General features: G+C 44.0%; 1 protein-coding gene across 2 annotated transcripts in view; it reads right to left on the bottom strand.

Moving 5' to 3' along the window:
- The window catches only part of LOC130127339 (serine protease HTRA1B), a 47,740-nt gene that overhangs the window by 14,726 nt on the left and 8,499 nt on the right, over positions 1-24,515 (bottom strand). Inside the window, exons 2-5 of one of the 2 annotated variants that reach the window (XM_056296950.1) lie at positions 21,521-21,961; positions 11,054-11,153; positions 10,505-10,619; positions 9,482-9,571 (exon numbers count right to left, since the gene is read on the bottom strand). In XM_056296950.1, the coding sequence (XP_056152925.1) occupies positions 9,482-9,571; positions 10,505-10,619; positions 11,054-11,153; positions 21,521-21,725 (510 nt within the window). In that variant the 5' untranslated portion in view covers positions 21,726-21,961. Of the gene's footprint in view, positions 1-9,481; positions 9,572-10,504; positions 10,620-11,053; positions 11,154-21,520; positions 22,169-24,515 lie in introns of those variants that run through there. The other variant, XM_056296949.1, reaches the window with a different exon arrangement.

The raw sequence follows: 24,515 nt of genomic DNA, 5'->3' as shown, positions 1-24,515 counted from the left end.
CTCTCTCTCAAATTGACCAATCTGTGTCATTTAGTGGACACATTCAGTTATCCACATTTTTAATGAGGAATAGAAAGTCTTATCTCTGGCAGAATCAACTCTGTTTTCAAACCGTTCAGCTACAAAGAATCCACAACCAATGTGTCCTTCAACAAGATATCATGCTGACGTGTCCTTAAGCAAGAGACTGAACCCCATGCCTGCTCAGTCACTATAAGTCGATCAGAATGTCATCTAAATATCTATAAGTCTCAGTATGAGCCTGCGGCTGTACTGTCCCTCTATGCACATTTAGCAAGGCTTAAATCTACATCCCTCTCACAATTTATTCGTCTATCCATCCATCTACCCACGAGAGAGCCAAGGAAGACATCTGGGCTACAGTCCATTACAGGGCCCCTTTCACAACTTAGTTCAGCTCTATTCAAAGTCATGTTTCTGTATTTGAAATCCTCCTGGACTTGATAGTCCCATGACCCATGACCCCTGGAACACAGGCGGTCTATGTGTATTCATGAGCATCAGCACGGACATCTGCAGACCAAATTGTGCTGAGAAGCTCCTTCTCATTGCTGCAATGCTCAGACTCTCTGTAGCAGGGATGTGTATTAGCATGAAACTGGCGATATGATTCAGTCTCATTTCTGTTGCTATATTGTGATTAAAAATGTGATACTAGGAGACACTGCGATATATTGCAAATCTCGTCAAAACATTTTGAAAAATATCGCAGAGTAAACCCCTCAATATGTGGAAAATTAGAGTAATCAGAGCAATAGCTAGTGTACTGGCAACACCTGCGGTTGTTGTGGTTCTGTCACAACGCTGCACCTGCCACCTAGTGGCCAAAGATGTAAACAACACAATTAAGTAGCGCAAGTTCCCCGTCTCTTTGTATGTAATCGTGAGAATCGATGCATGGTTTTTAAAAAATCGATACGATATAGATAATAAAAAAGGTAGTATCACGATACTCAGGTGTAGCCATACTTTCTTACACCCCTGCTCTGTGGTTTCTTCTACTTCCAACTGGGTTTCTCTCTTACTTGCATAGAGGGGCCATTGAACCAGCATTTACATTAAGCAGTTCTGAGACTCTCCCTCGAAACTAACGTGAACCGCATTCACTGATGCAGCTTTAAGAGTTTGTGAAACTAAAAGTCTCTTCTGGAACAGACACCAATAAAACACAGCAGAGCAGAAATTAGTCCACGTGGAACAAAAAACTTTTCACTGGAACAAGTACTGAATGAAATCTACCCAATGTGCTGTGCCCAAGTCAGACATCTTCCTGTTCTGTTGCGTCGGGTCAAAAATTATATGTTTTTTTGCCACTCTAAAATAATGGGAATCCTAGACTAATAATCCCCGATTGAGTCATACATTAACACAACCCTTGACTAAACTGTGATGTTCATAAACACAAGACATCACCATGTACAGCAAGCCAAATAATATAATTCTGCACAAAAATGTCTTGATTTAACATCTATTACATCTGCTAACATCTATTTCAGCATCTGATATATTCTCTGCACCATTGCACTTTATCGCCTCTTATTTCGCCTGTATATAGTCGATCCTTGTGTATATATCTGAAGATTGTTGTGTTGTAGTGTTGTTATTCTATGTTTAGTACAGAGAGAGCCCCGAAACAGGAGTCAAATTCCATGTAGTGCAAACCTACATGGCCAATAAACATGATTCTGACTGATTTATTACCTGAAATCCACCTGTGTACACAGCCTCAGTTCATGCAAATCCAGCGTCGTACTCAAGCTGCTCAGTTCGTTACACTTTAATTTAGTTTATTCACTATCTTGTTTGCATTGCCCATCTCTTCAACTTTAGCTACTCCACAAAACTCTTGATAAGAATCAACCAGAATTGTTTATATGTTGTGAATATCAAAGTAAACTAACACTAATTCCACTGGCTTGCCTGGCTGCAATAGAGAGAATTTACTTCCAGTAATACACTGGAACTGATTTTTTTTTTCTGGAGGGGGAGTGAAATGACATTCCCATTCACATGCTTTCAGATCCCAACGCCTTCATATGAATATAGAAACGCTGTCACAAATGGGTATGAATGGACGCATTCAGCTGCCATAATCAGAGCTTTACTCTATTGTTTGAATATAAAGGTCCTTTGTTTGTCCCTGATAGCATGACCATTGGATTTCTACCATTGCTAGAACTGACCAAAGCTGTACTGTGAGAGCAGTACACAAAAGATGAAGAGATGTAGTCAAACATACAATCTAGTCAGTTTTTTTCAGGGGAAATTACGATGTTCTACTAGGTGTTTTACAGGATGACAGTGTTTCTTTGTTTTTGTTTGCCTTTTTTTGTGTGGAAGTGATTACAAAGCAGATTTGACCAACAGGCTGTCATCAGTGAAAATCTGAGAGATACCAACACAGCAAAGCCACAACAAAGCCACAACAAATGTAGACACCACACCAAAGAGGAGTCTTCCATTCCTGTCTTCAACCGCAGCCTGATTTTTTTTACCCCACTCTTTGATTCTCTCTCTTAGCTTCCTTCCCTTTTTTTCTCCTAAATTGTTCTCTTTTAATTCTTTTTCTCTTTCTCAACTCTTTACACCTCCTGCTTCTTGGGTTATAATCATACTTTGCACATCTTTGGTTGACTATTCAGGGAACCAATAGGGGCTCTCAGAGGAATTCACATTGTAATGCGACTGCAACATAAACAAGCGCGAAACCGTCCAGAGCCAGGGTGCACCTATACTGCATGTGTAGGTGCAGCAAGGCAGTGTTCAGTGAGAAAGGGGGCAACAGCAGTCGTCCCGCTCCGGTTGTCCATGAGTGAGTGAGTGACCACAATTTGGCGTGCATAGGACATGGCTGCAGTTGCAGCCCTGAATGTTTTCCCAAAAGGTCCAAATCTTTTTAGGTTTTTAAGTAACTGCAACTTTGTGTCATTTTCCCTCAGTCTCTGGGACCAGCAAATCAATGGTGCAAAGGTTCTGTTACTGGGGGAATATCACCATCTATACGTCCACCCCAACAATGTCATGGGGGGGGGGTTGTCTTGTGTGTCATGTTTCATTCAGTCATGCCACCTCAGTGAGCAAGTTTGCTAGCTAGCTAACTAGCTATTGACATATAGTTTTTCATGAGGAGTCAACCTCAGCTGCCAGCCACAGAAAGTGGTTCAGTGGCATCAGCATCAGCCAGTGAACGATGGACAGATGGTATTTGAGGTTTGTGAATCCACAGATGTAACACTTAGGCTAGTGGCAGTGTGTTGGTGAGGTGACTATTCTTATACGGATCGCTGCTACCTAGGTAACGTTTGCTAGTGAGCTAATCACAGCTAAATTTAGCTAGCTAGCCAGCAATCCATATTAGGTTAGTCGCCTCACTGCTACTACAAACCATGGATGCATAGTACTACCTACAAACATTAACCAACACAATTTCACTCAGTAAATCTGCTCCAAATGCAATCAAATCAAATACACAGACATACCACCCCTCTCTGACCCCAAATAGCAAATTTTTTAAACAGTTGTCAGTCAAATGAGTTACGCTGCTGTCAAGTTTGTTTATGTCGGGTATGCTGTAAGGCAGGCGACAACCGCGACGTGCAGTGTCAGCCACTCTTTTGGAAATTTTGCATTAAACGTTTAGAAATTTTGCATTTGAACACATATAAACTAAACTTTTCCAAGAAACAGGAAATATGTTGCCATAGATTAGCCCACAGGGCTACAAGAGTTCTGTTTTTTTAGCCTATATTTGTTTAGATTTTGGAAAATTAATTAAGCCAAATTAGCTATTATATGTTTGTGTTTGCTATATACTATACTGATAACTGTCACTGAATTATTTTGATACTGAAGAAAACTTTGAAATGTATAATTTGAGTAAATGTTCTTCTGTTGGCCTAATATTCAATTCAGAGTATTGAAGACCACATATACATCGTATTGTTGGGGATCCTTGATTTTCAATTAGAGCAGCCCAGATGGCATGGATTCAAAAGTAGCAGATTTGTTAGCTTAACATTCATGCTGTGAACTCTACTCCATCATAGTATAACAAAAATAGGTTTCAAGATTAGTAATGCCGTTTACACTGTATACCCTACATATGTAGCGTAAACATAGTAACATCAGACAATTTTTGCCTCATTTTAGGTGGCCAGAGTGAAAATGAGTTATCCTCCACATTTGTTGTGTTGCGGTTTCAGAATGATGAAGACCGTTGGAGAACATTTAGATGCAAAATGGGATGTAGGCTCTATAGGATGATTTTTTTTTCCTGAGGAAGTATGTTTTTCCTAAATGATGTACAGATTTTTAGGAATTCTTTTATCTCAAATGGCTTGAAAAATAGTGCATATAGGTGCTGTAAATGGGGGGAAAAGAATCTCCCTGGGGGAAGCAGCCCCCCCTCTGACTAAGCCCCAAATGTTTACAACGTCTGGCTCCGCCCCTGGTAGGTAGCAATTATAGTTCATTAAAGAGGTAAGGAAGGTAAAGAAGAAGTGTTTACTGTCTTTGACTTTGTAGTCAACTCGAAATTAGTGTTAAAAACTGCTCTTGTAGACTGCTTTAACTATCATTTTGCCCTGCAACTATGAGTTTATTTGCTTTACTGGTGCCAACACTTATAGGATCAGCTAACATTTAAGTTTGGCTGTTCACTTGAATCATGTCAAAGTAAATGTGCTGGAAAAATTAGGGTTTGTCCTTCAGTTGTATTGATGTAGAATATTGCTCTAAGGCTTGGATCATGAGCTAAGAGCATCACGAACTCTGAGCTACGTCCTGTCTACACATGCTCAGAAGACGCATGTGTCAGCACCGGCAAAGGGGCAAAAGCTAACACTCCACACACACACACACACACACACACACACACACAAGTAAATGTACAAACACACACATACGCAGTTTCTTTGCCTTCTCTCATTCTGTTTGTTTGCTTATCTCTCTGCCCATCTCCGTCTCTCCCCCCCTCCCCGTGCCCTCTCCCAACAAAGCATCTACATTTGCTCTGTTAGATTTGAGACAGAAGTTTCTAGAGTCTGTGGCACCCGGTCTTTACATGCAGATACATGTCAGCCACACACAGCCGGCCCGCTCTCCACAGTGTATATCCGTCTCAGCCACCTTGCATAAAAGAGGTCAGTGTTCAGTTTCAAAGATGTTTTCTTAGGAACCTGCAGCCACTACAGTTAATTGGATTTGTTATTTTGAAGTGCGTTTGTAAGGTTTTCACTTTTTAATTTTTTTCCACTTTATTCTTCTTTTTGATTTGGTCCGATTCAATTCATTCTTAATTCAGTTTGTAAATACGAAATTTTTATCCAAGTAGCCCGACATAATGAGTTTCAGTCACAAATGACATGACCAATTATCCTATTTTCTGAGCCGTTCCGGTTGCTGCTCCACCAGGACTGCCGACCCGGGGAGGGCTGCAGACTACCACATGCCTCCTCCGATACATGTGGCGTCGCCAGCCACTTCTTTTCACCTGACAGTGAGGAGTTTCGCCAGGGGGATGTAGCACGTGGGAGGATCACGCTATTCCCCCCAGTTCCCCCCCTCCCCCCTGAACAGGTGCCCAAGCCGACCAGAGGAAGCACTAGCGTAGCGACCAGGACACATACCCACACCCGACTTCCCACCTGCAGACGGCCAATTGTGTCTGTAGGGACACCCGACCAAGCTGGATGTAACATGGGGATTCGAACCGGGATCCCCGTGTTGGTAGGCAACAGAATAGACCGCTATGCTACCCGGACACCCGGGGATCGTCTTTTCACAGGCAGATAAGCAGGGCAGGGTCAGCTGCAGAACATCATCCCTAGAGATAAAAGGGGTATAACATCTTGCTCAAGGACACCTCAGTAGGGAGGCTGCTTGAAACTCGCTGTCTTAAGGACACAAGGCCTGGTCTCCTAGTTGAAAGACAGTCACCTTGGCAGGATGGCAGCCTAGCACAAAGACATGCATGTTTGTGGGATAGGTGTGATGTAAATAAATGCTGTGTGAATGACAGGCAACGCCGCTTTGCTACAGAGCCCATCCTGCTTCTAGTCTGGACAATGTTGACCGCAACATGACAAGTTTCCCCTGTAATAAACCGGTCTAATTAATAGAAAGTTGTTGGTACTGCAGCACCGCCCTAAAGGTGGCTGGTATTACTGTGCCAACCAAAATTGCTGAGGCAACCTTGAGCCAAGTAGCTAAACAGCAGACCACACAGCAGGTTAACTGACAAGCCTTAAAAAAAAAAGCATCTTCTCTAGGTGCTTTATAAGCGCATATCTATCTATGGGAGTTATGTGGAAAGGCTTTACTCTGTAAAGAATGGCTGATTAAATTATTGTGCCTTTCTTTATAATGTCAATTATTCATATACTAAAATATATAAATAAATATAGACAAATTTGAGATAGCTTTGTCTGACTGGCCAGTCAGTTGTTGTCCATCATCCTGGACATCATCATCATCATTTTCATATAGGTCACATAAATGACTTTGTAATATGTATTATTTTATTAATTAATATAATTAATTAGTGTGTTTGTGTAAGTTGATTGGTAAAACTAACAACTTTTTCTGCCTCCTTTTTTCACTCCTCCTCCTCCTCCTCCTCCTCCCACTCCCCCCCCCTTTCTTCTGCATGCCACCAGGGCCTTGTTAGGTTTACCTCCGACTATCCTCACTGCGATCTGCAAGTAATCCACCCTCCCCTCTGCCCAGGGCCCAGTCAGTGGCACAGGTTCAGGCCTGCTAATGCCATTTACACAAAAACCTCCTTCCTGCCATCGTGAAATTCCATCAGTAGACAAGAAGCTTCGGAGGGAGGAAGCCAGTGAAATTCCAGTGGCTTCAAATAGACACATGCCAAGACTGACAAACAGAGATGTAAATGTACACACACACACAAAGGCGCTCGCAATCACAAGCAGTTGGAGACAAATACTTACACAGACATATTCATGTATGTGTGAACATAACGACCCCCAAATGCATAATCAGACTCAAACATAACCACATGACTGTGTACACACAAAACACACCAGGACGAAGACAGAATGATTACAGACGGAAATGCACAAACACATGCATGTGCAGTCATACACACATATACATGGTACAAACATACAGACCCACAAACACACTGGCACAGGCACACAGCCTCTCTGGTGAATGTGCACACAGCACACTCACACAGCGGTGCAGTGGGAGTGTGTGTGGTTTGGGGTTACAGGGAAAATCGTTGGTTTCCTCTTCACTGTTTCTTGGTGCAGGGACAGGAAGGAAGGGAATATTACAACACAGTTGGTGTTCAGCGTCTGAAATTTCATAAAGGTCCACATAGATGGTCTATCGTGCAGAAAAGAATGTTCCTATGAAGTGCCTACCCACCCGCAAACAGGTACGAACCCATGCACAAACAGCCCCACAACAACAAACACACACAGACGAGACTACATGCATGCACGCGCTTGTGCACTCTTATAGTACATCACTGAATATAAACAGACATAGACATACTGTGTGTGAACACACACACACACACACACACACACACACACACACACACACACACACACACACACACACACACACACACACAATTCAGCTCTTTAATTCTCCAGCTCCTTACTTTTTCTCAAACCTTTGTTCAAAGCTGCTCATCAGTCAGCTCAGTCAGTTCAAAATGTGTCTCAAACCTATGACAGTTGCAAAGGACAGAGCATTCCCTCTTAGTTATTATCTTTTTTGGAGATTCCCCCCCCCCCTTTTTCTCCCCAGTTGTACCCGGCTCAATAACCCCACTCTTCTGAGCCATCCCGGTCACTGCTCCACCCCGTCTGCCGATCCAGGGAGGGCTGCAGACTACCACATGCCTCCTCCGATACACATGGAGTCGCCAGCCGCTTCTTTTCACCTGACAGTGAGGAGTTTCACCAGGGGGACGTAGCGCGTGGGAAGATCACGCTATTCCCCTCCAGCCCCCCCCCCCAAAACAGGCGCCCCAACCGACCAGAGGAGGCGCTAGTGCAGCGACCAGCACACATACCCACATCCAGCTTCCCACCCGCAGACACGGCCAATTGTGTCTGTAGGGATGCCCGACCGAGCCGGAGGCAATGCGGGGATTCGACCCGGCAATCCCCATGTTGGTAGGCAACGGAATAGACTGCCATGCCACCCGGACACCTCCCTCTTGGTTATCATCATAGCTGACTCATTCAAAAAGACTTACAGCGAATAGTTGGGACGGGGTTCACTGACCTGCCTCGGGTGACACTGACTGGAAACATGGCTGCCGGTGTCATTGTTTGCTAAGGGAATCAAACCAGCAAACCCCTCTTGTGCCATTAGCAAAGTGTATTCATTTGCAAATATGGAAATAATTAAAAGGTAAAATGTGTCTGTTTGCACATGTGTTTGTTTGTTTGTTTGTTTGTTTTTTCAGTGTGTCGCCACCTACCAAGACATTTGTTGCTACTGTGGAGGATAAAAGACTGAAACAAGAGCTGCAGCGCTCAGCAGGAGAGGAAATCAAACCTTGGCCGGCACACAGGAAAAGCTTTGGGGAGTGCAGCCGAAGTCTCAGTCCATGGTGAGCATTGTTTCTTTACAGATTAGATATGCCAGTCTCCCCGAGCCAATAAAACATTCCATTCTTGAATTCCGGAAAAAAAAGAAAAGAAAAAAAACCCACTTCCTGCACTGACTGACTTGAAGAATGAACCCAACCATCTCGCCGTCCCCGTGGCAAAAACAACCTGGGGCTGAGGAACCAACGCTGAACTGAAATTAGCTCACATCAAAACTTCTCTGTTTTTTGTCACGCTTTGCAGATATCGGTTTCATGAGTCATGCTTTGTGTTTTGCTGAGGCCCCGTGTCTGAAGGAGGCCCCGAGCTTAGATTAAAACCAGGCGTCACGCTCGCGGCAACGCTGTGCAAAAGACGGTTTCGCAACACGGAAGTGCACCAGAGGTAAAATAACCGGATAAAGTTTATGTTGCACGGCCGAGAGCCGGCCATGGGACCAGGGGATGACTTTGAGGACGGTCAATGAAGAAGAGAGGGGAGGCTAAAGCTGTGTCCCACAATGAAAATGGGTGACGACATGGACATTATATATTGCACGTTACATTGCATTTTAATGTAGGAAATGTGCCGTATGAAGTCTGAGTGATCGACGTGGAGCTGAGGGAAATGGAGAAAGGTTGGGATTTTGTGAAATTAGAGTCTACTCCGCAACAAAAAACACAGGAGTGACGGGAGGATTTTTTTTGACGAGCTCCATCACTCCCCAGTCCATATTTTTCCATCAGTTCATTCACCCTTCATCTGTTCATTACAGGCCCTCCCTTCATCTGTTAGCCCACCCATCACAACAAACCCTCACATCCTCCCAAACATCCACCCACTCCTCCATCCCTCCAGCGACCCCGCCCTTCGCTTTTGCTCACCGGTGTGTCAATTTTGATGAGAGCGATGTCGGCCTTCTCGTCCACGTCTTTGATCTTGGCATCGAAGGTGGCGCCGCTCTTCAGCTCCACCTGGCAGGACGATCAAAACGTCATCACCCATCATAAAGGTCATTTTGTGTTTTTGTTTTTCTTCTGGATTTCCCCCCCTTTTTCCCCAATTGTACTTGGCCAATTACCCCACTCTTCTGAGCCGTCCCGGTTGCTGCTCCACCCCCTCTGCCGATCCGGGGAGGGCTGCAGACTACCACGTCTCCTCCGATACATGTGGAGTCGCCAGCCGCTTCTTTTCACCTGAAAGTGAGGACTTTCACCGGGGGGACGTAGCGCGTGGGAGGATCACGCCATTCCCCCCAGTTCCCTCTCCCCCCCGAACAGGTGCCTCGACCGACCAGAGGAGGCACTAGTGCAGTGACCAGGACACACCCACACCAGGCTTCCCACCCGCAGACACAGTCAATTGTGTCTGTAGGGACGCCCAACCAAGCCGGGGGTAACACTGGGATTCAAACTGGCAATCCCTGTGCTGGTAGGCAACAGAATAGACCCCTATGCTACCCGGACACCCCCGTCATTTCATATTTTGCCCTTCATCACGTTACAAATTCACTGCTTGGTCGATGCCAAACAGGCAGGGGAACTCATTTGTTATCCACCGGCATGAAGGGACCAGAAACGGTATGTGTTAAAGGAGGTCACCTTGTCTATTCATTTGGTAGCAAAAACAAAAAACAAAAGACAAAACGGACTACATCTCATTATTTGAGCTCATTTACCAGTTGGAACATTTGTGTACTAGCATTACCATGTGTCCCATATTTGCCATCACAGCATCAGCGCTGCTGCAGGTTGCAATCAGCTGCCCCAAATGAGCATGAAGATAACGAGCTGAATGGAAAGTGACATAGTCTGTGGTGGTTTGTAATGGAGGGAGCGTGACCACCCTTAATCCTTACCCGAGACTGCGGTACGACTAAAACAGCACCGGGTTCCCCATGGGCCTACCTTCACTCTGTGTTTATTGGCCACCACATGGGCGTTGGTCACGATTAGGCCATCTTCTGACACCACAAACCCAGAGCCGCTAGCAACCGCTACCTCACGCTTCGAGAACACCATCCTGCAAAGAAGTGAAAGAGAGATAAGGAGAGAGGGGGGCATATACTGCTACTGACATAGCCTGTGGCAGCACATCTGGCTGCACAACACTTTAACAAACCTACTGAAGTAAATATAGTCGTTATAACCCATGTCCTTTGAAACATGCATTCACTTTTATAAATTAGTGTCAAAGCTAAATGCTGTGTTAATGAGTATTTACAATTCAAATTGTGTTTAAAGAATGTTATCCAAAGCAAGACCATCTTCTGTTTTTTGTCTCTTGTTATTTTGTCTTTCTATTGGTTAAGTAGGAAAAGTTGACATATCATGGCAGACACATGAGAGATTACTTTCACATTGGGAAAGACCTGAGCTGATTTGATTGTTAAAAACTAAAGAAAAAAAACAAAAAAGATGCTGGTTTGAAATGATAACCATGTCCACGTCTCTTACTTGCGGTACAGTTCAATGTGAACCACGGCGGGTGCTATCTTTTCCACCACATCGGCGATAAAATTGTACTTGTAGCGCAGACTGTCTGGGTTCTCTTGGCCTGAGGGACACACACACACACACACACACATACACACACACACACACACACACACACACACACACACACACACACACACACACACACACACACACTCTGTTGGTGGACTGCGTCAGCAAATATAAATACAACCAGAGCAAGGCATGCCAACGTACAGTTTGTATGTACGCCTTAACACACAAACACACACAAACAGACACACACACACACACACACACACACATACTCGGAGATACACAACCTTTTAATTGTTTCCATCTATTGTTTTAAAATGTTTTTGGGAAACTGAAACATCATTTTGGAAACAGCCGAGTTGCCGTGTTATCATGCCTTGTTATCTACTGAAGCATGTGAGTAAGAACATTCACAGACATACTGAAGCATGCAAACCGATAAAGCGCCGCATGCGCACACACACGCACACACACACACACACACACACACACACACTTTTTCACTCTCCTTTCCACATACACTCATCACACCCACTTTTTATCCACCATTCTGAACTATAGAACCTCGCAAAAAACAGGCACAGATATATATGACACACTTTTACACACACACACACACACGCACGCACACACGCACGCACACACACAGCACACTAATGTTTACACCACCCAGTGGAATACCTCATTAACACTATTAGATGGATAGCCCTCTCTAGCAACAGTATAAACAGTCCACGGACTGTGCCGTTACCATAGGCGTGTCTTACAAAAACCGCTGCTAGCTCTGAGGTAGTACGACCAAGCCCGCCATTTTCAGGGTTTTGGATTTTCAAAGTTTAATAACTTTGTGGAATTAAAAAAAAAGATCCAGACCTGCCGCTCCCCGAATGCTCCTAAAAATTATATATATTTGCATTAAAATGAGTTTAAATCAATTGCACAAAAAAGTTATAAGATCTACCTAAAACGACCATGAGCGGTCAAAAAGACGGCTCGTAATTTGCACATCACGTCACTACTTATGACGCGTGTTAGTCGCATCATTTCCTTCGCGAAGTTCGTTCCTGTCCTAGAAACACACTAGCGTTCTCCAGTGCAGAGGAATAGTCTACATTTGATTTCTGATTACTGCCAACATGTCTGCTTACAGACCGTTTCTGATGCAGCATGACTACCACCGAGGCGTTGCAGTATTTACAGGCGTTGGACAGCGGCGATTTTAAATTGTTTGGAAAACAGTATTAAAGTTGTTAAAATGTTAATTTTGGTGTCAGCCGTTGCTTACCAGACATACTAACATATGCAATGCTTTAATATCTCAAATGGATATTTATCTTGACAGAATATAGAGTTTAAAAATCGTTGGCGGCCATGGTCCTTTTAGGTAGGAGTGAATTGTACATGTGTTACATGTTGTCTAATGTTGCGTAATACTGACAATTCGGCTGTGCTTTCAGTGCTTGCGTTGCAAACTGAACTTCCCTCGGTGAGCAGTGTTGTCCCATTTGCATCATGTGTCCCGGACCAAGTGTGCACGCACTGCTTACATGTACACACTGAACTCAACAGTACAAGAGCAAGCCCGCATGTGGACTAAACTAACAGAACGGTTTGGACCAGCTGCTGATTATCTGCTAAGTGCTGCTTATAAAACAAAGGAAATGACTCAGAGCTTTTAAACATCTGTTGCAAAGGTTTTTTATTTCATTTTGTTTTTTGCATTAAAGTGTTTGTATCAAAAAGATAGAGATGGATAGACAGATTGACAGAGGGTAAAGAGTAGATGTTCTGCATGTGTTTGTGTGCGAGAAACTAATTAAGAGTGCACGGGAGGAAGGGGGAGAGGGAGCGTGCAGGGACTGTGAGAGAAATGAAAAAAGAGAGGAGTTTGTGTTTCTGTGTATGTGTTTGCGTGTCCTCATGAATGGGCGTGCTCAGGTACCTCCGATAACAATCTGTACATACATAACCATCTCCATCACCTCACACGACCCTTCTGGTTTCCCTCCAAAATGCATCCAAACCGAAACATCTGTTTCAGCTACGGCTCGTTCTTTTCTCATTTCACTGGTCATTTCTAATTCAACCCCACCCGCTTGGGCCTGCTGTGACCAGTTAAAAAACCACCCCTAATCGGTGATGTGAGCCTCCTTGAAAAACATGTTTTCTCCAAGTATAATGATGTAAGGAACGTACAGATCTAACTTTTTCAAGAGCTTCCCACAGTTGCAAGTGGGTAAGCATACTCAGTTAATGAACTTTTTTTTTAATTTCGTGGCTGCTGAAGTAGCTTGAGATGGATTGTCTTGGGTGTAACTGAACATGGTTTGCTGGCCAGAGCGATCCAGTTGTCAGTGAAAGGTCATATATTCACTTCCCACAGCAGCAAAACAAATCCATCAATCACCTTGCATCCAGTTGAAATGGACACTGAATCCATCATCAGCTCTTTACTATAAATTACTCCTGATGAGAGCTTTCGCCTTAACTCCTAAAATGGCCAGCAAAACTGAATGGTCCAGCGTACAAGTCTGCTTGGTTTTTATTAAGACAGTGAACGTGCAAAGCGATGAAAGTTACAACAAACGTAATGAGCTATTTTAGGTGAATTTGTCGCAATTATGCAAAATAAAATAATGTTAAGGTTTTTTTTTTCCTACAGTTTCACTGCTGTTTTTAGGGATGGCGACCTCAGAATAAGTGGCAATTTTCAAGAATGTATGATAACCCTTCACTCTATCATGAATAGCGTTATACCGGCTCGGACATCGCCTGGGTCAATAAGGTCCGTGTCAGGTGTTGAGGAACCAGGGCAACCTGATGAGAAATGGGCTACTAGAACAAGACATCAATGGACAAGCGCTGAGAACCTGGAACTGATGGGATGCTACTATAACAGCAGACCCCTGGAGAGGGGCTATATGAAGCGTATGTGGCAACTGCGGACCAGTAGGAGGTCCTCCTCTGCCCTGACTCAGAAGCAGCTAGTGGCTCAATGCTTGAACATCAATAGAAGGAAGCTACTGTCACCACTTGAGATGGAGAAGCTCCAACAGGATGACTATACAATTCAGCACCCTGAATGATTGCCCAGTAGGCAGCAGATATATGAGGACAGACTCCAACCAGCTGAAACAATCCTACCAGCCATGACAGCTAATGCTACTGAGGTTCAAATGAGAATCATGGCCAGACTAAAGACAGTCAACCCCCGGGCTTAGCTTCCATGACTCACTGACAAAGTACCATCACAAAGTCTGCTTGTGGATGTGAACACAGCCTTACACAATATCTCGACTGCCACCATAACGGAGACCGACGAGCTTGTATATGCCACTGCAACCCTAATCCTGGAGATGCTTGAGTACAGGATTAAGACCACATGCAACCAACAGTACCCTCCATGGAAGAAAAGGCTAGAAGCCAAGATCAAAGCAGCAAAGAGAGATGTTAGCCAGTTAACAGAGGTGCAGAAAGGTGTGATCAAAGACAGGCCCTGGTTGAAAAAGTACAGCAAGATGTCTGTAAGTGAGGTCCTGGAAACTGCCAAACAAAGGCTCACAGGTCTGACCACCAGGCTGAAGAGCTACACTAGAGAAGCAGAAGCCAAAAGAGTAAATGGTCTGCTCCTCAAAGAACCATCCCAAGTGTACTCTCAACTGCAGAAAGGGAGGGGAAAGGAGGTTATCACACAACACCAAAAGAGCAGACCACAGCTATATCCCAGAACAAGAACCAGTTATCATCAGAGTGACTGACATCCAACTGGACAGTTACAAGTACCTGGGTATTCCACAGGCAAATGTAAATCATGAGGAGGCAGCAAGGAGGTCAGCTATGGCTAAATACCTCAAGAGAATGAGGCAGGTCCAGAGGAGGAATGGGAAGAATAACATCCAAGCCATCAACACATACGCCCCACCAGTCATCAGATACCCAGCTGGAATAGTAAGCAAGCCAAAGGAGGCGGTAAAGCCCACAGATATCAGGGCACGGAAACTCCTCACAATACATAGAGGGTTCCACCCAAAAACCAGCAGCCTGAGACTGCACAATAAGCGAAAAGATGGGGGCCGAGGGCTAGTGAATGTCAGAGCCACTATCCAGGATGAAACAAGGAACATCCCCAAGTACTTCAGAAAGAGCCCCCCCCCAGGACGAACTGCTGGGTAAGTACCTCAGGCAGCAGAAGGCAGAAGAGTGGGGAGGAAGAAGAGGTGGTATCATGGAAGACCAAGCCCCTCTAAACCCAACTTGTGAGATGCACCATCTGTCAATGGACGCGGCTGATATCAAGAAATCCTACCAGTGGCTAGCAAAGGCTAGACTGAAGGACAGCACAGAGGCTCTGATCATAGCAGCACAAGAACGGCATTCAGCACCAGATTGGTTGAGGCAAGGGTCTACCACACCAGACAAGACCCAAGATGCAGGCTGTGCAAAGACGCCCCTGAGACAGTCCAGCACTTAGTAGCAGGGTGTAAAATGCTAGCTGGGAAAGTATACACTGAAAGGCATAACCAAGTGGCTTAGATAGTGTACAGGAACATCTGTACTGAATACAGACTGGAAATAAGTTGTAAAAGGCTGATTTTGGGGGTTACTTTCCATAGAGTAGGTTTTATTTGGATCACCAAATATAAATTATAAATAAATTTGCAGAATTTATTACATAGTCTATTTAAGATTTATATCTGCAGTACATCTTTGAGTCACGTGAGAAAGCTCGTTGGTCTTTCTACCAAACTCACGATTTCCGCCATATGCGTGTTGTGCTCTTCTCTTGCACACTGGACTGGAATGCAGGCACATCTATCACATTATCAAGGTGTAAGTAACATTAATATGCACAATTGGATATTCGGAATATTCCTAAAAAGATATTATTCAGGATAAGTAAATAGCACATAATGGGCCTAATGAGATATGATGTGGAATAGACCTGAATCGTTTGCTGACTGTTCAAATTGATGGATTGACTGCTTGTTAACAATAGCTGCACTTAAACACAAGCCTACTTGTTCTGATAATAGGCATGAGCATTTCAATAAACTTTCAACAAGAAGCGCGTTTTTGATAGTACTGAGTATTCCTATTGTTCTGGTAATTGTACTTATAACACTGAATCTAATATGAATGGCGAGCATACATTCTGTTTGTTTTACTGATGAGAGGAAAAAAACAGGAGCCTGTTAACGCCGCCTAAACACACTTATTTGGTCTCATTCATAAAATATTTAACACGTGTATATGTTTTCACTAACGTGTGCATAAAACAAAGTTGTGATTTATCAAATGTATATCTCTTTAAAATGGTTGGTTTACCTATTCAAGATAATATAAGGTGATGCGGAAATGGCAGTAAATGGTCAGGAACGTTCATTTATGCACAAATTCGCTCTTCTCACGGTTTAAAGGTAAGGTCTATTGTGAATTGGGTCACGATCATTTGTCTTTTTTTTTAAAAAGTGGGTCTCTGCCAAAAAAAAAAGTTTGGGAAACATGGATCTAGGTCATTCTGCAGCCCCCCCCCCATCCTCAACACTGCCAACAGCGGCTGAAGGAGAGTTACTATACTTTCCTTTAGAAGTGCTTTGGCGAAGGTCTCCACTTGCTATGTTTGCCCGTAGCACTAAATCCGCAAGGGTTGGTGTTTTGAATCCCACTGGATCAGGTAATGCTAAAAATGTGTTTAATAGCAGTAGTGTAAGACACTTTGAAGTGAAAGCGGCCATCAAATGGCAGATGTCATCTTGGCCCCTAAAGCTGCTCTCGGTAACCGTGTTGGCTGGATGCCTAAAATGAACTCTTCAAGTCTCACCTTTCAAACACGCACACATCGGAGCCAGTGGACTGAGTCTAAAGCACCATATGAGACATACCTTTCTCACTGCATCATAGTTTGGCATGGGTCTCTGGCAATATCGCATCTCTAATGATTCACATATTTCAGCTCGCGTCAGATCTCATCACACCCCGATGATGTCAAAAACTATATTCTGACAAATCGTTTCTCAGAAGACATTTTACTGTATCTAATGTCACCTCCTCTACAATAACCAATTCAAGACGTTTCAAGACGCCTCAGTGGTAGGAGGTACGAAACCTCACTGAGATAGTCACAAAAAAGATCGAAGCAGCAATCGCATATCGGTCTGCGAGGAAGAGTGTGCGTGCGTGCATGTGCATGCATGTGTATCTCCAGCTGAATACAGAAACAGTGTTTTCTGTATGTTCTTGCCATGTGATGGTTTCATGTTCATACGTCCAGCAAGTACAAATGTGATACTGACACTGCTGCATGCCTGACTTAATAGATGACTGACTAACTGTCTGGCCATCTGGGTGGCTGACCGGATGACAAGCTAATTAAAAATGATGAGGTACTCTTGACACAGTACTTATCTGGCTAATTAGTGGATGGGTAGCTTAGCTAAGCTTTGTGTGAATGTCGAAAGGCAGGATGCTTAATTAGCCACGCAAATATAGCTATCGCTGACTGCCGGCTGAATATTGTGTATTTTTCCTTCTTGTGTGTTTGTGCACCTTGGCTGCCCCATCTGCTAGCCTGCTGGTTGCTAAGCTAGTGTTGACCAAGATGTCCGGGCATGTTTGGGTCGTGGATTAGTAGTGCCAGCTGCCTCCACTTTGAAGTGCACAGGAAAGCAGACGGGTGGTGCTGAATGGGGCCTGTGTCTGTGTGCAGACACAGTTCACACCAAACCCTGCTGAATATGTTGAGTACACAAAAAAAAAACCCCACAGATCATTATAGGTGCGGGGAGGAAATTATGCTAACCTGTTAGCTCTGAGGGGTAACGTTGCTTTTTAAAACCAGTTGCTTCCGATAGTGCTGCAAATTGCAGTTTCCCATTTTGTCTAATTACAGTCAGTTGCAGGCTGCATAACTGATGCTGAGTCAAAACTTGTGTTTTGGAATTGGAGGCGTTTGCAAAAGTTTATCAATGAACAGTTAACGTTTACTGTAGCGCAACTGCATGACAAGCAAGAGGCTGAACTCTAATGGTTTATTGATTTAAAAGCCTTATGAAAACACTTTTTTTAAAATCTTCAACTTAGTGATCAAAATTGTGTTTGTCGGAACAGATTATAGTTAAAAATATTCAGTTTTTTTTCTAACAACACATCATCCATACCATCTAACAGCGCGTGGGGTTGCTTGGGAAGTAGGTTAAGGGCAGCTTTGGGCCACTTGATGTGTTTAAATTCAGACTACAGAATATATGTTATCTCACTGGCAAACTATATTTCAATAGAGCGCTTATTTATTTGCAAAATTCGCCCAAGGCCTACATTTACAAACCCTCGCTGTGTAACACTACCAAACACACTACAGTGTATTGTGACAAAAGCCAAGGTTTGTGTGAACAAAACCCAACTTCCAACCACTCTGGTATTCAAATGTCAGTCATGAACATCGTATGCATGTTGAGAAAGCTGCAATCCTAAAACCGTACTGATAACTTGTTGAATACGGCCCTTGTAAAAACACACACAGGGCACCTTGGGGTGAGTGTAAGAAGAGTTTCTGCCGGGGGAGTCTCCTGTTTAGAAAGCTGACTGACTCACTGTACAACCATGTTTTGTTGATGCAGTTTCCATGCCTGTCAATCTGACAAATAACTTCACAAGTCCGTTCTTGAAAAAAAAAAGGGCCCCTCCAAATCTGGGCTAGATGTGTGTTAACGTTTGACCCAGATCTGTGTCCGCTTTGGGAATGACACAATCCACCAATCAGCTCCAGGAGATGAATCATAAAGAAGCTCTATAAGATGTGTGTGTGTGTGTGTGTGTGTGTGTGTGTGTGTGTGTGTGTGCAACGTGTGTGTGTGTGTATGTGTGTGCAACGTGTGTCTTCCTGTCTCAATATATGCATGCTTGTTGGTCTTTAAGTAGTTGCTTGTGTGTGCTGTTGTGTGTGTGTGTGTGTGTCAATGCATTTTATTATGTGGACCTGTGCTTGTATGCTTGTGTGCATACTGTCCATGCATCAGTGTGTGTTTGCATGTCTTTGGGGTGTGTGTGTGTGTGACGGTGTTGTCATCTTTTTGAGATTGTGCGTGTCTTTGTCTTGGCTCGAGAAGTCTTCAGAAAGAGCAACCTGCTACCTCGTCTGTCTATTTTAAATCAGCGGATCAGAGACGGGAGGATGAGAGAGGAGAGGATCAGCTGGAGCGAGGGAAAGAAGAGAAAAGGGGCGGCAGGGGTGCAGAGAGGAAAAGAGGAGAGAGGAAATGGCCTCGGTGAACTGTGCTATTAATGTGAACTTCCATCTAGCTGCCCTCCGTTTTGTCAAATGTGGCGGTGCTGGTGTGTTCACAGCTGCACCGTAACACACCGCATGCACATCCCACACAGACGGACACACAACCAGACAGAAAATAAGCCAGAGAGCTCCTTAATATTCCTTTCATCACCTTTCTACACCCACACCCACATCCACAACCACACACACACACACACACACACACGGTACTTGTTTGTTTTTTCAGCACAGGGCAGGTACTCAGGATTTCCTGGCCCAATTTCAATACATTTTGACCTCATTAAGATAACACCGTGTGTGTGTGTGTGTGTGTGTGTGTGTGTGTGTGTGTGTGTGTGTAGGCACGCACCTGTATGTATGCATGTGAGATTTAGGGTTGGAAAACGACCCTGTTTTACAGTTGGCTGCAGTGAGTTAGTGGGGCGCTGCTGTTTGCGGTGAAAAGGTGGCGCGGTTGCCAGTTTTGTCCCATCAGCATATGGAGCAGTGCCAACTGGCTACCGGGAATCAGCAAGAGCAGGAAGGAGAGCGAGAGAAAGAAGACGAAGAAGAAAGTTTCTTACTTTTTGTTCATATAATAACACTTACACTGACCACGTTTTGCAACACAAACCTGTCGTTTCTGTCTTGCCAATAACGTGACGTGAGCTGGGGGCGAGCGAGGCGAGAAAGAGACGGAGATGGAAGATGAGTTGGAGGTGAGCGAGGCGAGAAAGAAATGGAGATAGAAGATGAGTTGGGGAGAGAAGTGAGAAAGAGACAGAGATGAAAGATGAGTTGGGGGGGCGAGCGAGGCGAGAAAGAGACAGAGATGGAAGATGAGTTGGGGGGGCGAGCGAGGCGAGAAAGACAGAGATGGAAGATGAGTTGGAGGGGGCGAGCGAGGCGAGAAAGAGACGGAGATGGAAGATGAGTTGGGGGAGAGAGAGGCGAGAAAGAGACGGAGATGGAAGATGAGTTTGGGGCGAGCGAGGCGAGAAAGAGACGGAGATAGAAGATGAGTTGGGGGGAGAGAGAGACGCAGGAAAGAGATGGAGATGGAAGATGAGAGAGCACAAGAGAAAAGAGCAAAATGGCAAAGAGGGATGTGATCCAGACAAGATGACGGCGGGGGGGGGGGGTCCGGCAGGGTGAGTGACATTGGGAAGTGGCAGAGCTTCAAGGGTGTGCGTTATTTGCACCTCAGCAGGAAACCATCTTGATTAAAGATTTATTAGCGCGTCGTCTCCAAATATCAAGTGACTAACACAGAGGTAAGCAGGCTCGCACAACTGATACTCAGAGCTTGGCTTTGCATCGGTGTTATCTGAGCAACAGCTCTGGGAGTTTTACGAGCTCAGATTCAAAAAGACACACACACACACACACACACACATATATATATATATATATATATATACAAACAAATGTGCAAATATGCACATCAACCATATTCTGAACCTCATGTCAGTTGTGTTGACTAGCAGCTCCTCCATCTGTGTGTGTGTGTTAATTGGCAACAAATACACACACCACATTAACAACTAATCAACTTTCTCTAAAAGGATTAGCTACCTGACAGATCTGTGAACACAGAATGTCTGTCAATTCAAAGTTCATGTCACCAGAATATATATATATAAATAATATTCTGTTTGCACTGGTCTCAAGTAATTGCATCTCAATATCTGAAACATGCTGGAATTTAAATGTCATTTCTTCCACTCGTCTCCTGTCCCTCTTTTCCTCACCCCTCTCTCTTTCTATCTCTGTATCTCTCATCCCGTCTCTCTACATGCCACCCTTTCACTTTTATTTCACTTCTTTCACACTCACACTTTCCCCGTCTCTCATCCTCTCTTTCTGAACCCGTGCACCTCTTTCTATCTTCTGCTCGTCTGTTCCTCTTGCAGTTTTATCTAATCTCCCCCCCCTCACACATGCACACACACACACACACACACACACACACACACACACACACACACACACACTCTCACTCACTTTTATCTCACTCTCCCTCTCTTACACATGCATCATCCACGTACGCGTAAAACGCACGCACACACACACACACACACTCTCTCTCCCAAACCCAGGCGCACCCAGGTGCCACTCAGAGTCGGCCAACGTGGACGCGCACGTACCTTTCCCGCAGGCGCCTCTCTGGATGAAAATCACCGGCGGCTGCTGCAGCTTCTGCGCCCTGTTGCTGACCCGCTTCAGCTCGCAGATGTGCCGGTACGAAACCCCGTCGCTGCCGCAGACCGGCTCGGAGCTCTTGCACTCGCACACGCCCGTCTTCCCGCGCCTGCGCACGGTGGCGGACACCTCCACTCCGTCCCTCACCATGCACTCCAAGCCGTCCGCACACTCCGGGTCGCCGAGGCGCCCCGTCCCGCCGCACGCCTCCCCTTCCCCGGAGGCGCACACCGGGCAGCAGTCGCACTGGTCCAGGATGTCGCCGGCCAGGCAGTCGGCGGGGATCGGCGGACACTGGGACTTGTCGCATTTCTCCGGACAGCCGATGACATAGCGTTTTCTTATCCGCCCTTCTGCAAAGAGAGAGGGGGGAGCGAGGAGGAAACCTGCGCACAGGAGGATGCACCAAAACATGATGGATGGAAGAAAAAAAAAAACAACAACAACAACAATAAATATTAAAAACCACTGGTGCAAAGTTGCTTCAAGTAAACTGGCTGAATGCAATATAGGCTAAGCAATGTTTACACTGCCGTCTAAATGCAGCTCGAGTCGTTTCTGAGAGGTCAGATTTGTTTTTCCTCTGAATGTCAGCTGAGGTGCAAGAGTAAAAAGTGAGAGGTCCGGGCTGTTCACCGTTTATAAAGCTGACGACGCGCACGTTGCGGCGTAAACACCGAAGGCGATTGGTGGACGCGTGTGATGTCAGATCTCACCGAGGGGGGGGGGGTCAATACACGGTAAACTTTTTTTCCCCATTTTACTTGCAACATTTTATAATCAGAATTTTTTTCTTTTTTGCACTTGAATGCATACAACCTCGTTACTCCTTTGCATATTGTTAGTTTAGGAACGCCAGACTCTCATCCCGAGTAACATTTTACAGCCAAAAACAAAAAAAAAATTGCAAACATCTTTTCAGGAATAAAGAACCCTCGTTATTAAGCTGCAACACAGAAATATTTGGGCAAACCCTCTAAAATGTTTCCTACCAGTTGTGTGTGTATTTTTTATATTTTATTTGTATTTCTTACTATATTATTGTCAAGTCAAATTTATTTGTATAGACTAATATCACAAATTACAAATTTGCCTGAAGGGGCTTTACATTATTGTCTTATCTATTTTTGTAATTTGTCTCACTGTATTGTTATTTGCAATTCCTGATTGCATTTTTGCAATAAAAAAAGACCAAAAGGAGGAATAAGGGGATGGAGATGAAGGCAATGCAATTTTATTTGTATAGCACATTTCATCAACAAGGCAATTCAAAGTGCTTCACATAAAACATAAAAGGCATTAAGAAAAGCAACACAAGGCAATAAAAATGCATTGAAAAACAAACAAAAAAAGGATAGAGTAAAAGTTACAGAGCAGTGTACGATGATAATCAAAAGCTTCAAATTTTATTTAATCGTAGGCAGCAGCAAACAGGCAAGTCTCAGCCTTGATTTAAAAGAACATATTTGCAGCAGACCTGCAGTTTTCTGAGAGCTTGTTCCATATGTGGTGCATAAAAACTGAACGCTGCCTCTCCATGTTTAGTTTTGACTTTGGGGACAGAAAGCAGACCTGTCCCAGACGATCTGAGAGGTCTGGATGGTTCATAGTGTAGCAGAAGATCAGAAATATATTTTTGCCTTAAACTGTTCAGTGCTTTATAAACCAAGAGCAGAGTTTTAAAATTAATTGTAATGACCTCAGAACTGGGGGGATGTGATCCACTTTTTTCTTCTTCTTGGTAATCAAGCTGTTTAATCAATTTTTTAGAGACCTGTAAAGACACTGTTACAGTAGTCGAGTTGACTGATGATAAATGACTGAATATAAATGACTGAAGATAAATGTAGGGACAATGTTTTCCAAATCTTGCTGAGACATAAATCCTTTAATTCTTGACATATTCTTCAGGTGATAGTAGTGACTTTGTAATTGCCTTAATGTGGCTATATAAGTTCAGCTCTGAGTCCATGACTACACCAAGATTTCTGGCTTGGTTTGTGGTTTTTTAACATTACTGGTTGTAGCTGAGCGCTGACTTTTAATCATTCTTCCTTGGTTCCAAAGACATTACTTCAGTTTTATCTTTGTTTAACTGAAGAAAATTCTGAGACATCCAATCATTGATTTGTTCAATGCACGTACTCAGTGCTTGTATGGAATTATAGTCCCCTGGTAATATAGTTATCTAAATCTGTGTTGTCCGCATAATTATGGTAACATATTCTGTTGTTTTCCATAACCTGAACTAGTGGGAGCATATAGATGTTAAACAGAAGCGGCCCCAGAATGGAGCCTTGGGGAACACCACGTCATTTTTGTACGCTCAAATCTGTAATTACCTATAGACATAAAATGAACCCCTGTACTTTAAGTAGGATTGAAACCACTTTAGTGATTTGCCAAAAAGTTCCAACCCAGTTTTCCAATCGGTCTAGTAATATGTTGTAGTTGACTGTGTCAAATGCAGCACTGAGATCCAATAATACCACGACTGAGATTCTGCCACTGTCTGTGTTGAAGCGGATGTCATTAAAGGCCGTAACAAGAGTAGTCTCAGTGCTGTGGTGTAGTTGAAATCCTGACTGGAAGACATCAAAACTGTTGTTTAGTGCAACAAAAGTTGTTCAGCTGCTGGAAAACAGCTTTTTCAATGTTTTACTTCGAAACTTGAGGTTTGATATGGGCCTATAATTGTTCATTAGTGAAGTGTCTAGATTTTTCTTTTTTAAGAGTGTCTTTAAGAGTTTATCCAATTTCCCCTCGGGGATGAATAAAGTATTCTGATTCTAATTTGATGTTTTCAAGACTGTAGTTTTCAAGAGACCTGAGGGAAGAGATGTATCCACAATTTGTAGACAATCTAAGGGCATGCAATTAGAAACATTTTTGAAAAACTCTGTTGGTAGTATATCAAGGGGGGGGGGGCTTCCCCAAACC

This window comes from Lampris incognitus, chromosome 17, assembly GCF_029633865.1.
Source record: "Lampris incognitus isolate fLamInc1 chromosome 17, fLamInc1.hap2, whole genome shotgun sequence".
In the NCBI taxonomy this organism is placed as follows: domain Eukaryota; kingdom Metazoa; phylum Chordata; class Actinopteri; order Lampriformes; family Lampridae; genus Lampris; species Lampris incognitus.
The sequence above is the reverse complement of the archived record's forward strand: the minus strand, read 5'-3'. Positions and strand labels throughout refer to the sequence as shown.